The 14,764-nt window shown below is 50.0% G+C and overlaps 1 protein-coding gene across 4 annotated transcripts in view; it reads left to right on the top strand.

Annotated features, from left to right (window-relative positions):
* FCHO1 (FCH and mu domain containing endocytic adaptor 1) overlaps positions 1-10,836 on the top strand; it is a 50,404-nt gene extending 39,568 nt beyond the window's left edge. For all 4 annotated transcript variants that reach the window (XM_035119339.2, XM_035119338.2, XM_035119332.2 and 1 more), the window contains exons 22-29: positions 542-644; positions 1,385-1,496; positions 3,577-3,732; positions 4,247-4,379; positions 4,795-4,994; positions 9,714-9,778; positions 9,937-10,101; positions 10,408-10,836. In XM_035119339.2, coding sequence (XP_034975230.1) covers positions 542-644; positions 1,385-1,496; positions 3,577-3,732; positions 4,247-4,379; positions 4,795-4,994; positions 9,714-9,778; positions 9,937-10,101; positions 10,408-10,430 — 957 coding nt within the window. In that variant the 3' untranslated portion in view covers positions 10,431-10,836. The remainder of the gene's footprint in view (positions 1-541; positions 645-1,384; positions 1,497-3,576; positions 3,733-4,246; positions 4,380-4,794; positions 4,995-9,713; positions 9,779-9,936; positions 10,102-10,407) is intronic.
* Positions 10,837-14,764: the final 3,928 nt, after the last annotated feature.

The raw sequence follows: 14,764 nt of genomic DNA, 5'->3' as shown, positions 1-14,764 counted from the left end.
CAGGTTGGTTAATTTGGGGAGGTTTGGGGTAGAAGTCTTGTTCCGTCACGATCCAAGCCTTCTCAGAGTTGAGTTGAGGCCTAATTTGTCCATTCTGCTTTTGGCTCCCAGAGGCTGAGAAACATTAACTAAGGCTACATTAACTAAGAACTACTAAAGCGAGATAAGAACGCAAGCAGGACTTGAACTATGAGCAACAGCAATAATATATTAAGATAAATAGGATAGATTGCACACATTGAAGAGCATGGGTGATTTAAGGGTAAATATGGAAACCATGGAAGAAGAGGATAGGAATTTACAGATTATGTTAAAATACGTTAAGATTTTTTTGTGTGAGTTTGTGAAAAATTAATAAATAAGATTTAAAAAAAGAGAACATTGCAAATGCAACATAAGCCCTATAGAATTGTGAACAGGTTGTTGGTGAAGCGATTGTGAGTCAGAAGTAGAGTCAGAAGTAGTAGTATTAATAAGAATAATAAGCATCATAATAATTCAATCATTTACACGCCGCCCCTCTCTCTCGCTGTGCCCTCAGCCCCGCTCGCTCAGCCCCTCGCGTCTCTGGGCCTTGTCGACCCCGCAGAGTTCGGCTGGAATGACGGAGCGGGCCTTCTTCATGGCCACACAGCCGGGACTCGGTAGGTGCCCGGCGGAAAAGGCTGTGGGGTTTGGGTCCATGTGGGCGCATGACTTTCTTTTGTGGAGGCCTCACCCCATTGCACAACTAGTCGCAGAGTGTTTCTGGGAGGAGGAGGAGGAATGGGAAATGCTTCGGGGGCACCCGACTTCTTCAAAATATCTTACCACAGAGAAAACGAGAATTACTAAAGGGGTGACTGACGCAAAGGGGTGCTTTCACCTTCAGTTAAGCCAAAGTGGGTGCTAGCGCCCCTCAGGGTGGGTGGGATTCCCTGGGGGGTGCTAGGGGGCAGCAGGTGCGAATGGCTGTCTGACTTTGGAAAGCCGATATCCTCGGATAAAGTTCCTTTGTTTTGTTGAATCTGGCGAAATGGTTTTAACTGCGTTTTGAACAAAATGTTCAATTAATTGCCCCACCCAACCCAGGATAGCTCAGTTGGTAGAGAAGGAGACTCTGGGTTAATCTCTGGGTTGTGGGTTCGAGCCTCAGGTTGGGCAAAAAGATTCCTGCCTTGCAGAGGGTTGAACTAGACAACCCTCCAGCTCTACAATTCCAGGATACCTGCCTTGCAGGGGGTTGGGCTAGATGACTCCTGGGGTCCCCTCCTGTTCTACCATTCAATGATTCTATGCTCCTCCTAGCCAAATATCCCTGATCTTCTTGGGACTCGCTTCCCACTCCCCGGCAGTTACTTTCATGTCACCTTTCCCCCCTGATCGCTGGACTTTCTCTCGCCAGGCGTCTCACGGGGTCCATCTCCCGTTGTCCTGGGTGCGCAGGGTGCTCTCCCTGTGGCGACGGCCTTCACGGAATACATCCACGCCTATTTCAAAGGTCGCAGCCCAGATAGGTAATAAATGAAGGACGGAGTGCAGTAGTGTGTGTTTGTGGGGTGTGTCTTTGAGGGGGGGGACTCCTCACCTCATTGCCATTTTCACACCAGATCTGGATGTTTTAGGCTCTGTTTCTCGATGCCAAAGGGACCCAGGTGGCGTTGTGGGTTAAACCAGAGTCTAGGGCTTGCTGATCAGAAGGTCGGCGGTTCGAATCCCCGCGACGGGGTGAGCTCCCGTTGCTCGGTCCCAGCTAGGCCCACCTAGCAGTTTGAAAGCACATCAAAGTGCAAGTAGATAAATAGGGACCGCTCCGGCGGGAAGGTAAACGGCGTTTCCGTGCGCTGCTCTGGTTCGCCAGAAGCAGCTTTGTCATGCGAGCCACATGACCCAGAAGCTGTCTGCAGACAAACGCTGGCTCCCTCGGCCTATAGAGCAAGATGAGCGCCGCAACCCCAGAGTCGGACACGACTGGACCTGATGGCCAGGGGCCCTTTTCTCGATGCCAACACTCTGTTAAGCACCGAAATTTGGGATCGCCTCCAAACCGATGCGAAAGTTCCAGGCTTGTTTTGTACTGCAAGTCCCACATTTTTTTGCCGCGCCCCCCCAAACTGAGTAATGGACGCACCAAACTGGTGTTCGTACTTAACACCCCAAAACCTGGCACTTTCCGATTCGCACCAAACTGGTGTGAAACTGCCCTGAACGGGTATGAAACTTTGGCACAAATTCTGGGTTTGTTTTGGAAGACGTTGGTGGCCACTGAGGCCAATGAGGGGTGCCAAAACAGCTTTGAAGGGGCCACGGCCACTCAGGGCACCTGTTCCACAACCCCATGTGATGTCGTGCGGAGTCGTCCCGGTTCCCGCAAGATCCTTTGCAATCACCCCTCGGCTCCCAGAGCCAATCCTGACCTTGATGCCCAAGCCAGGTGGAGAGCTTGCAGCCTCTATTCATGACAGGTCAGCTTGGGTACCTGATGCAAAACAAGACTTTTAAGGTCTCCGTCCTACTTGGCACGCGGGCTCAGGGAATATGGGTGGTTTCTCTCTCGCACAGCCACGGATTCAGATCTGTAAACTTTTCCTGTTTGCGTGCAACAACAACAATTTGAAGAAGTGTGCATGCACACGAAAGCTCATACCAAAATAAAAAACTTAGTTGGTCTTTAAGGTGCTGCTGGAAGGAATTTTTAAAACAATTTTATTATTTGCATGCCGCCCATCCGACTGGGTTTCCCCAGCTCCCAACAAAATATTTAAAATGCAATGAAACACCAGCCAGCTTCGCTGAACTTCCCTCCGCCTCTGCCCAGATCTCTCTGCTCAGTTGGTTGAGCATGTGGCTCTGAATCTCAGGGTCGTGGGTTCGAGGCCCTCAGGGGTCCCTTCCAACTCTACTGTTCTATGACTTGCAAGCAGATGTGGGGAATAATAATAATAATAATAATAATAATAATAATAATAATATTTTATTTATACCCCGCCCTCCCCAGTCAAAAACCGGGCTCAGGGCGGCTCACACCAACAAAACCAACCAACAGTAAAACATAAAAACAATTAATTAAAATACAGATTAAAATACAGTATTAAAATTTAAAATGCAGCCTCATTTCAAGTAGTCCATAAATCCAGGCCATGAGGGAGGAAAACACAGGGGTCAGGCTAAGTCCAACCCAAAGGCCAGGCGGAACAGCTCTGTCTTGCAGGCCCTGCGGAAAGATGACAAATCCCGCAGGGCCCTGGTCTCCTGGGAAAGAGCATTCCACCAAGTTGGGGCCAATACTGAAAAGGCCCTGGCTCTAGTAGAGGCCAATCTAGCCACCTTATGTCTCGGGATCTCCAGAGTATTGTTGTTTGTGGACCTTAAGGTCCTCCGCGAGGCATACCAGGAGAGGCGGTCCCGTAGGTACGAGGAAGTGGGATCTCCCACTGCAATACATTAGCCAAGCTGGCGCTCTTTTGCAGAAGCAAGCAGTAGTCCTTCCTTGAGCTTAAAGGGGGCTCCTGGGAGGGGACGGACAGCGCTTGGATTTGGGGGAGCAAATAGGGCCAGGGGCTGATAATGCCCCGCTCTTCCTCGCCTCTCCTGCAGCTGCCTGGTCAAGATCACGGGAGAGCTGACCATGTCCTTCCCGGCGGGGATCCTGCGCGTCTTTAGCAGCGCCCCTGCGCCCCCCGTCCTCAGCTTCCGCCTGCGCCACACGGCCGCCATCGACCAGTTCCTTCCCAACACCGAACTCCTCTTCAGGTACCATGTGGGGGAGGGCGGACGGACGGAGAGTGCCCTGTGGGAGACGGTGTGCATGTGAGAAACCGTGCGAGTGGCGAGTGTGTGAGAAAGAGAGAGACAAAGCTTCGTGCGAGAGAGAACAGATTCGCACGACTGAAGGAAAAGCCAGGCAGGGTTCTGTCCCTTCCGCTCAGAGGGCTGGATCCAGCTGCCCTGTTCTGCTTTCTCCCTGGGGCTCCGCCAAACCCACTGCGGGGGCCTATGCGGACCCCCAAGAATTGTACATGGTTGGGGGGGGGAGAAAGAGAGGGGAGCTCAATCCGTGGGGCAGAGAGCCAGACCCCCGAAAGCAGTGGAGAGCCAAGTTGGCCTGTTGTTCCAGCGGGTCTACTCTGAGTAGGGCTTTGTTGGAGAAGGGAGGGAGAGCAAAGAGGAGGGGGTCCCTCTCCTCTCGGATTGTGGGGGGCACCCCACAGAACCAGGCTGACCTCCTGGGTGGTGATGAATTTCTCTTCCGCCTCCCCCCCCCAAGTGACGCCTCGCAGAGTGACTCCCACATCAAGGACTTCTGGCTCAACATGGCCGCCCTCACTACACACCTCCAGAAGCAGGCGGAGCAGGCGCCGGGCGCCCCGTACTACAACGTCACCCTCCTCAGATACCAGGTGGAACAGACGGGCCCTGCGGGTCGTTGGGTTGGGGGAGGGAAGAGCTGAGGAAAGGGGAGGGCGTCCAGGAACCGCCCCCCTGCAGTGCTTCCAGATCCCCATCCTCTCTAAGCAACCCGAGACCACCGGGAGTCCGGAACCAGCCGTGGCTCCTGCATGGCCGGGGGTGGGCTGGATGACCCCTGGGGTCCCTTTTGGTTCAACCTTTCCATGATCCCCCCATGGCTCCTGCATGGCTGGGGGTGGGCTGGATGACCCCTGGGGTCCCTTTTGGTTCAACCTTTCCATGATCCCCCCGTGGCTCCTGCATGGCTGGGGGTGGGCTGGATGACCCTTCTCCAAAGAGGGAGAGAGAAAGGATTGTCTTTCCGACTCTCTCTCTCCCCCCCCACCCCCGGCCCCTCGACTCCAGTACTCCAAGCAAGGCCCACGCTGGGCCCCCTTGCAGCTCTCCGTGGACTGGGCATGTGGGTCTGAGGCCACGCGGGTACGCATCGACTACAGCTACAACACGGGCGCTTTGGCCTCGGCTGCGGCCCTCGGCAACGTCCAGATCCTCCTGCCCATCGAAGAACCGGCTGCCAACGTCCAGCCGCAGCCGAGCGCTTCATGGTGAGATCCGGGTCTGGTTTTCTTAGGGACAGGGGGGGGGTGTTGTCTTAGGGAGACCTCCAGCTTCACGGACAAGTTCATGATTACTACGGTATTTATTAAATTAATATTCCACCCTTGCTGCGTTTGTGGAATATTGATTTATAACGCGTGATTTTTGTGGGCTGACCAAGTGAAGGGGAACCCTGCTTAACATTTGGGAATACGTGACAGTTAAATAAAAGTCTCAAGTCAATGGGAAACAAAGAAGGGGATAAAAAGGGGGGGGAATGCTAAAATTCTAAAATATGTTAATATATTGAAATGGAATTGGGAGAAGTATTTCCTATGTTAACAGTGGAAATCTTAAGTATGGAAATGGAATTAGGAAATACTTTGGTGCATTTTAACATTTTATCATTATCATTATTTAATTGTTACATTGAGCAGTGAGTAACAACAACAACAACAACAACAACAACAACAAATTTATTTATACCCCACCCATCTGGCTGGGTTTCCCTAGTCACTCTGGGCAGCTCCCAACATATTAAAAACAGAATAAAACATGAAACATAAAAAGCTTCCTTAAACAGGGCTGCCTTCAGATGTCTTCTAAAAGCCATATAGTGCTTTTATTTCCTTGACATCTGACGGGAGGGTGTTCCACAGGGCAGGCGCCACCACCGAGTAAGGGAGTAAAGAGAAACATCCTGGAAGCGCAGCAGGCCAACTTTTAAATTCGTATTAAATTATATACAGGTGAAACTCAGAAAATTAGAATATCGCCAAAAAGTGCATTTATTTCAGTAATGCAACTTAAAAGGTGAAACCAATCTATGAGATAGATGCATGACATGCAAAGCAAGATATGCCAAGCCTTTATTTGTTGTAATTGTAATTATTTGTCGTTAGGCGGGTCAATTATAAATGGAATGTAATTAATGAAATGTAATAGCAATGTTTATTTTTGTATTATTGTAACTATTTGTTTTATTACTGTGGAATTTTCAAAAGAAAGCATTTGTAAAAATTAAAAGAAAAATTAAAAATAATAAGTTGCATTACTGAAATGAATGCACTTTTCGACGATATTCTAATTTTCCGAGTTTCACCTGTACTTAAATTAATTATATGGAGGTAAAGGAGGGGAGAGCAACTTCTTCACTTGGTCGCAACCCCCCTGCAAAGTATTCTAGGCTGAGAGTGAGCGACGGGCCCCCAAGGCATCACCCAATGAGATTCGGACCCTGGTCCCTCCCTGGTCCTAGCCCAGCGCTCTAACCACTGCGCCACCGCTGCCTCCACAAATCTCAGCTAGATATGAACCATGGCAGGGGGTTGGGCTGGATGACCCCTAGGGTCCCTTCCATCTAAGCTGGTTTCTTTGCAGGTGGAAATTGCCACAAACCTCTTTGCACTCAATCCAAGGTGGCCAAACATGAGGCAAGGTCCACCCAGGGCAGTCCTGTGTGGAGAGGATGTCAGCCGTTTCACACAGAATCATCAAATTGGAAGGGGTCCCCGAGGGTCATCTAGCTCAACCCCCTGCAATGCAGGAATCTATCACCCAACGTGGGACTCAAACCCATGACCCTGAGATTCCAGTTGTATAGGTCTGATAATCTAGCTGCGATTCCTAGTTGTAAACTGGTTCTCAAAGTCAGGCTGAAAGTGAGCGACTGGCCCCTAAGGCATCACCCAATGAGCTCTATGGGGCTGAGCAGGGAGATTTGGACCCTGGTCCCTCCCTGGTCCTAGTCCAGCACTCTAACCACTGCACCACCACTGCCTCAACAAATCTGAGCTAGATATGAACCATGGCAGGGGGTTGGGCTGGATGACCCCTGGGGTCCCTTCCATCTCTACTGTTCCACGAATGGTCTAGCTCAGCAGAAGGTAGCTTTGGCTACATCAACCTGTCCTGTTTAAATCTTTTGGGTAGCCAAATTCAGGGTGACCGCTATTCAGAGTAGACTCACCGAAACCAGAGCAAGCTCAGTGAGCCACGCCAGCTGATTTTGGCAGGTTCTGCTCCGAGTGAGATGCCACCTCTGGAGGAAGAAGTGACTTTTTTTGCAAACGGGACCAAAAAACAATTTCCAGAGAAAATACGAATAAATCTGTCCTCTGGGGAGGAATAAATCTGTCCTCTGGGGAGGTTGCCATATCTCAGCGCAGAGCCACGACTGGTTCTGCCACCCAGACAGTCCCCAGGAGTCAACAGTTTCTCAAGGGGGGACCAGAAATGCCTGTTGGGCGAGTCGCTCTTTTGCAAGCAGGCCCCAGGGCACGACAGGCCATATGAACAGTGAGTCACCGGAGGCAGCCTGGGGAGCAGGGTTGAGCTTGGGTGCTCGATCTCCGGTGAACTTGGAGATCTCACGGGACCTGAAATCCAGGGGTCTGGGGGGGACCCCAAGTTTAGCGGGAGCCAAAAAGGTGGTGAAACAGCCCACCTAGTCCAGCATCCTGTCCTCACAAGGACTGGGGAATTGAGATAGACTGCTTCTGGACCTGGAGGTTCTATAAGAGTAGAATAACACTGCTGGATCAGGGAAATGGCCCGTCTAGTCCAGCATTCTGTTCTCACAATGAAAAAGGCAAATGCAATTCCACCAGAAGTCTCTGCCCCTGAATACTGGGAACTGTAGTTTGCTAAGGGTGCCGGGAATCATAGCTGCACAAGGGCTAAAAGGCAACACTGTTTTTAAGAAGGCTTTTAACCGTTTTTCAGATACCATGCTTTTTTGCTTGAGCATGAGACGCTTAATCTCAGGGTCGTGGGTTCAAGCCATGTTGGGCAGAAAGATTCCTCCCTTGCAGGGCGTTGGACTAGAGGACCCTTGGGTATCCCTTCCAAGCTTGCACTTCTAGGATTCTGCACCCCCACAGTTCATTGGCCCCCAAACCAAGCAGATGCATTTCCCCAAGAGGAAAGGGAGTCTTGTGGCTGGCATCCGCCTGTCTCGAGAAGCAACGGAGTGCGCCTCCGGGGGTGAAGGCAAACAGCTGCCTTAGCAGCACCCAAGTAACCTCCTTGGGGCGCAAGCCAGGGCTGTGTGTCCGGGGGCAAGAGCCCCCTCTCGGCCTGGGTTACAGGAGATTCCTGCATTGCAAGGGGTTGGGGTCCCAACTCTCCTATTTTTTTTTTATTCCGTGAGAGCAAGATGTTGGCTGCAGAAATTGCTGGAAGGTGAGATGCAATTGCTGGAAGGTGAGTTAGGGACTCCACTCCAGATTTGCTCCTGAGCCTTTTCTTCTCCCACAAGCCAGCGGAGGTTTTGTTGTTGTTGTTTAGTCATTTAGTCGTGTCCGACTCTTCGTGACCTCATGAACCAGAGCACGCCAGGCACTCCTGTCTCCCGCAGTTTGGTCAAACTCATGTTCGTAGCTTCGAGAACACTGTCCAACCATCTCATCCTCTGTCGTCCCCTTCTCCTAGTGCCCTCCATCTTTCCCAACATCAGGGTCTTTTCCAAGGATTCTTCTCTTCTCATGAGGTGGCCAAAGTATTGGAGCCTCAGCTTCACGATCTGTCCTTCCAGGGAGCACTCAGGGCTGATTTCCTTAAGAATGGATAGGTTTGATCTTCTTGCAGTCCATGGGACTCTCAAGAGTCTCCTCCAGCACCACAATTCAAAAGCATCAATTCTTTGGCGATCAGCCTTCTTTATGGTCCAGCTCTCACTTCCATCCATCACTACTGGGAAAACCATAGCTTTAACTACACGGACCTTTGTCGGCAAGGTGATGTCTCTGCGGAGGTTGAGGGTCAAGGTTTTCCTTCCTTCCCAGGTGGACAGCTGTCAGGGGACCACCAGCGGGTCAGCGGAGATTCCAGGAAGTGGGGACAGGGGCTCTCTGGTGCAGTAGGAGCCCAGGAGGGCAGGGCTTAGGAGCCGTCCACAGGAGGTGGTGCTGACCCTCAGGAAGCGGTGCAGAGCCTTGAGGATGCTGAGGAGGGAAGGTCCTCAGAGGGGAGCATTGGAGGGTCAGACCAGAGAGCTGAGGAAGGGGAGGTGCCAGAGGAGATAGTACTGGCTCCCCAGCTTGGCAGTTCCAGTGGGGAGGGTTCTCCACCAGCCCTATCACCCCAACAGCGGAGGGGTGAAAAGAGGCGCACAGAGAGGAGGAGGAGATTTAGAACGCCGAGCATGTTCTGTTGGCGGAAGTCCCGAAGGGCGGCGCTTCCGGATTCTGATTCGGGATAAAACGGTCATGCTTTTTGTTGCTCTGTCTTGTACATATGTATATAACAAAGCTCTGTAAAAACCAGCCACAGAGTTTGGAGAGGATTACTCGTGAGGAAGCAACCAGCACCATTACAGCAGCACAAACAGAAACCGCCTTCTTGACCGTTGGGGACCCCCCCCCTCTTGGTCTCGCCCACTCCGTCTGCTGGAGCCTGTCTTCACACGCAGGGGAAGCCCCTAACTCACTGGGGGTCTGAGACCCTTCGGCTCCCCTCACCTGCTTCACCTGGCCAGTCAAAGCCATTCCCAGGGACGTCCCTAAGGGGGTAGAAATCCTAGAATGGTAGAGTTGGAAGGGGCCCTGAGGGTCATCCAGTCCAACTCCCTGCAGTGCAGGAATAGGCAGTTGTCCCTTACGGGGATTGAACCTGCGGCCCTGGCGTCATCAACACCAGGCTCTCACCAACGGAGTTCTTTCTGCAGGCGATGCAGCAAAATGTAGAAATGGCCAAACCAGCTTCTCTCTTTCTCTCCCCTCTTGCAGGAACCTGGAGGAGAAGCGATTGCTGTGGCGGCTCCTGGACCTCCCTGGCACCCAAGGGCACCCAGGTGAGGTGGCCAACGGGGTGGCGCCGATGCTAGGATGGCTCTTCTTCCTCTTGCCCGCCCCCCTGTGCGGGGAAGCAGCAGCAGCAGCAGCTCTCTGGAATCTGATGGGCACCGTCTCCTCCCTTGGGTCCATCTCTTCTCTGCTCTTTTCTCTGCAGCATCCGGCCGCCTCCTGGCCAGCTGGGAACCCCTGACTGGTCCCAGCAAGCCCAGCCCGGTGGCAGCCCAGTTCACCAGCGAGGGGAGCACCCTTTCCGGGGCAGATGTGGAGCTGGTGGGCAGCGGGTACCGCATGTCGCTGGTCAAGAAGAGGTTCGCCACAGGTAGTAGGAATGGGGGGCTGGCAGAGTTGGGAGGGGGCACTGGCGGTCATCTAGTCTGGCCCGCTGCAAGGCAGGAATCCCAGCTAGAGAAGCAGGGCTGTAGAACTGGGAGGGCCCATGGAGGTCATCCAGTCCAGCCCCTGCAGCACAGGACCCCCAGCTAGAGAACCCTGACAGACAGCCCCCCCCCAACGCCGGCTTAAAAGCCACCAGCGAAGGAGAGTCCTCCTGCCTTCCAAGAAGCCCCTGGAATGGGGGAATGAAAACACGAGGAAACCACGTCCCCTCCTTTATCTCCTTTCCCAGGGATTTATCTTGCCGGCTCCTGATCAGACCCCGTCCCAGCAGTCGCCTCCGGTTTGTTCCAAAAGTGTGTCTTGCGACAGGAAGGAGATGTTTGCGTGTTTTTAAATTATTATTTTTTGCCTGGATTTTAAAACACTGGAGTTGGGGTGAGAGAAGCAGCCACCCCGGGAATGGAAGAATCGAGGAGTGCGCAGTTCAAGGCGGAAGGGATTTTGCACCACAAATCTCTCCATATTATTTTTTATTGTTATTTTGTATGCTCCATCTTTCATTCCTAAGCTGCGTCAGATGCCCAGAAGTCGGGAGGTGGGCGCTCTCTCATTTTCCAAGCTGCTAAGGTTGAAGAAGAAAAAAATAAGGGTGGGGGAGACAATTGCTGTTGGAAAAGTTGCTCTTTTAATAATAAAAAACCACTTGTTTTTCTAATAAAACGACTTTGTGTGTGCTGGTTTTTAAAGTTTCCTAAAATCTTTCTCCGAAACACATTGACAGCATAAGCAGATTCCACGCTGGCAAATTCCGGACGCAGAAAATGAAGTTCCTTTGTCACCCGGTGCTTAGCTGGACTGCGGAACTCCCTCCCACTGGAAGTTTTCTTCTTTTTCTCATTAGAACTCTCGGACAAGCAGGTGAAGCTGAACATTGGGATATTTGAGACAGGAGAAGATGAGCTTCTTAGATAAACTGGAACACTCTGCCACAAGAGGCAGTGGATCAGGCGTAATAATAATAATAATAAAGATAGATGATAGATAGATAGATAGATAGATAGATAGATAGATAGATAGATAGATAGATAGATGATAGATAGATAGATAGATAGATAGATAGATAGATAGATAGATAGATAGTTGGGATGTTTTTATTATTAATATTTTATTAGAAGAATTTCATTTACTGTATAAAAAGAGAAGAAAAAGAGTGAATGAGGATAGAAAAAAAGAAAAACAGGTTATTGACAATTATATGCACATTAGGATAAGAATATACACAACTGTATATTAATGCTTGGTAATATAACAGTGCTTTTTCATTTTTTAAAATTGTTGGAACATAAGAAAGGGCTCCTGGATCATGCCTGTTGTCTTTGTCCATGGAGTTTTCTTGGCAGGGATACTGGAGTGGCTTGCCAGTTCCTTCTCCAGGTGGATCACGTTTAGTCAAAACTCTCCACTATGACCTGTCCATCTTGGGTGGCCCTGCATGGCATAGCTCATAGCTTATCTGTCTGGAAGGACAGATCGTGAAGCTGAGGCTCCAATACTTTGGCCACCTCATGAGAAGAGAAGACTCCCTGGAAAAGACCCTAATGTTGGGAAAGATTGAGGGCACTAGGAGAAGGGGACGACAGAGGACGAGATGGTTGGACAGTGTTCTCGAAGCTACGAACATGAGTTTGACCAAACTGCGGGAGGCAGTGGAAGACAGGAGTGCCTGGCGTGCTCTGGTCCATGGGGTCACGAAGAGTCGGATACGACTAAACGACTAAACAACAACAGCTGGATCATGCCTAGTAAATCATCATCATCATCATCCAATATCCTGTTCTCACAGTGGCCAAGCAGATTCCTATTACGGGAAACCTGCAAACAGGATTCAAACACAAGACCATCCTCTCCTGTGGTTTCCTGCAACTGCCACCCAGAAGCATTTCAACTGTGGAGGCAAAGCACAGCCACCCATAGCCATGAATTTGCTATGAAGTTGCTGGCCATTGCTGTATCCTTTGGCAGGGTACCGTTCAAGCTCTGTTGCTTCCTTTTATCTGTCCTGAATTTCACAACGCTCAGCTTCATTGCACGTCTGCAGGTTGTGCAAGACGATGGTGGAAGGGGAGAAGGAAGAAAGGGGTGTGTGTGTGAGAGAGAGAGAGATGGAGAGGGCATCCAAAGCAAACAGGGTGTCTGCAAATAAGCCAGCAGGTTGAACAGGAAAGTCTGGTCAGAGTCCCTGACCGTTTGCTCAGGGATGGGGACACGGCCGCTGCAGAAGGCGTTCATCATGCCTGGGGAACAGCAAACTGGGTATAGCTGCAGGTGCTGTTCTCCTAGAAACAGCGTTGGAAGGGGCACCCGGGAGTCATCTAGCCCAACCCACTGAAGGGCCAGAATCGCAACTATACCATGGTCATCCTACCAGTTTCAAAACTCTCCAATTAACTGTCCAACACCTTCTGAGGTCATAGAATCATAGGGTAGGGTTGGGAGGGACCCCAAGGGTCATCCAGTCCAACCCCCTGCAAAACAGGAATCTCCGCTAAAGCATCCCTGGCAGATGGTCAAACAACCTCCGCTTATAAAAGGAAGGAGAGTCCGCCGCCACCTCTTTTACATGGTAGAAAAGCTCTTGCTGGCATACAGACCTCCTCTGCATACATTTCCAGTTTGCCAGCACCCTTCTTAAATTGTGGCACCCAGAATTGGGCACAGGACTCCAGGTGTGGTCTGGCTAAAGCAGAAGAGATTAGTTCTGTTTCTTCCCTTGATCTGAACACTAGGCTTCTCTTTATACATCCTAGAAGAGCGCTCACTTTTTCTGCTGCTGCATCACCCTGTAGACTCATGTTCAGCTTGTGCTCCACTAAGACCTCGAGATCCTTTTCACAGGTCCTGCTAGTAAGCCAGGTGTCCCCCTTCCTATATTTGTGCATCTGGTTCTTCCTGCCCATGTGCCAAACCTGACATCTGTCCCGACTGAAATTCATTTTGTTAGCTTGCACCCAGGTCTGCAATGTGTTATGGTCATTGTGAATCTGCTGTGACCCCTCCTAGTTCTCCCCCCCCCAATTTTTTTTTATTAAGTTTCAACATTTTAAACATATACAATTTTATTCTCAGATGAGCCAAGTCATAAATCAGTTTCAAAGAATAGCCATCTCTTCGACTTTCTCAGCCTTGAGGTCGCTCAAATAATATATTTTGTAATTGTGGTTACCCGAGCTCAGTCACTGCGCAGGCAAGTGGAACAGAGTCTGGGATAGCTCAGTGGGTAGAGCAGGAGGCTCAATCTCAGGGTCATGGGTTCGGGCCCCGCTTTGGGCCAAAGATTCCTGCATTGCAGGGGGGTGGACCGGATGACCCTCAGGGTTCCTACCATCTCTGCAATTCTATGATTCTGTGATTCTTTACAAAGCCTCCATGAATTGCCAACAGACACGTAATTACAGACTTTTGTTCCCGAGTAGAAGTTAACCACTCACAATTTTATCTTAATTCCTTGCTGCTGCTGATTTTTTAGTCACTTTCCCCAATAATGCTGTTTGCCAAATTGCATCGTACCATTGTTAGTCCTTGTCATGATTCTGATCCCCATGTCCTGCCAATTGTACTCTCGCAGCAATTAAAATACAGTATGTGTTCTTTCTAAAGTTTTAATCTATTGTGGTTTGCACACTTTCTGCAGGTTTTAAATTATTATTATTTATGACATTTATATACTGCTGTTCATCTGAGGATCACAGGGCGGCATACAATATAAAAACAGTAAATTACATAGCAAAGTAACAAATGAAGACAACACTCCACCCCACCCCGTCTAAAAGGCAACAGATGGTTTAATTAGCCAGATTAAATTTTTAGTGATAACATCATCATTTCATCTTCCTTGCAAACCGCTTTCCCTTTACAACCAACCGGCAGATTAATTGTATGAAATAATCATTTAAAAAGTCTGTTTCTTTCCCCCCTTTATCCCCCCCTTTTTTTGGCCTGGGAAGCAATGATGTTTGATGCATAACACTATTTGCTACATATTGTTGCAACATTATTATTATTTATTCCATTTATATACTGTACCCTTTTATCAAAAGATGCTGGTGTACATCACTTTGCACCAGTAATAAAAACATGATTAAAAAAACATGATAAACATGAATACTGTCAGAGAATCGTAGAACTGTAGAGTTGGAAGGGACCCGAGGGTCATCCAGTCCAACCCCCTGCAAGGCAGGAATAGGCAGCTTTCCCATGCGCTGGGGATCCAACCTGCAACCTTGCCCGTTGTCAGCACTGCGCTCTAAGCAGCTGCCTTATCTGAGATTCCTGCATTCCAGGGGGTTGGACTAGATTGGGACTACAATTCCCATCATCCCTGACCACTGGTCCTGTTAGATAGGGATGGTGGGTGTTGTAGTCCCAAAACATCTGCAGGGCCGATGCCTGGGCTAGATGACCCTCGGGGTCTCTTCCAACTCTCTGATTCATTTATTTACTACTACAATGCTATTATTTTTCCCAAACGGGGTGGGGAGAAGACAAAATTGGACCCTGTGGGTCCAAACGAGGGAAAATTACTGGTAAGCCGCACAGGTGTTGCCTAGGAGATTTGGTTACCTTCCTCCACGCCCTTGAGATTATTC

This window comes from Zootoca vivipara, chromosome 6 (genome assembly GCF_963506605.1).
Source record: "Zootoca vivipara chromosome 6, rZooViv1.1, whole genome shotgun sequence".
Lineage (NCBI taxonomy): Eukaryota > Metazoa > Chordata > Lepidosauria > Squamata > Lacertidae > Zootoca > Zootoca vivipara.
Note: the sequence above shows the minus strand (reverse complement) of the source record. Positions and strands in the feature narration are given on the sequence as shown.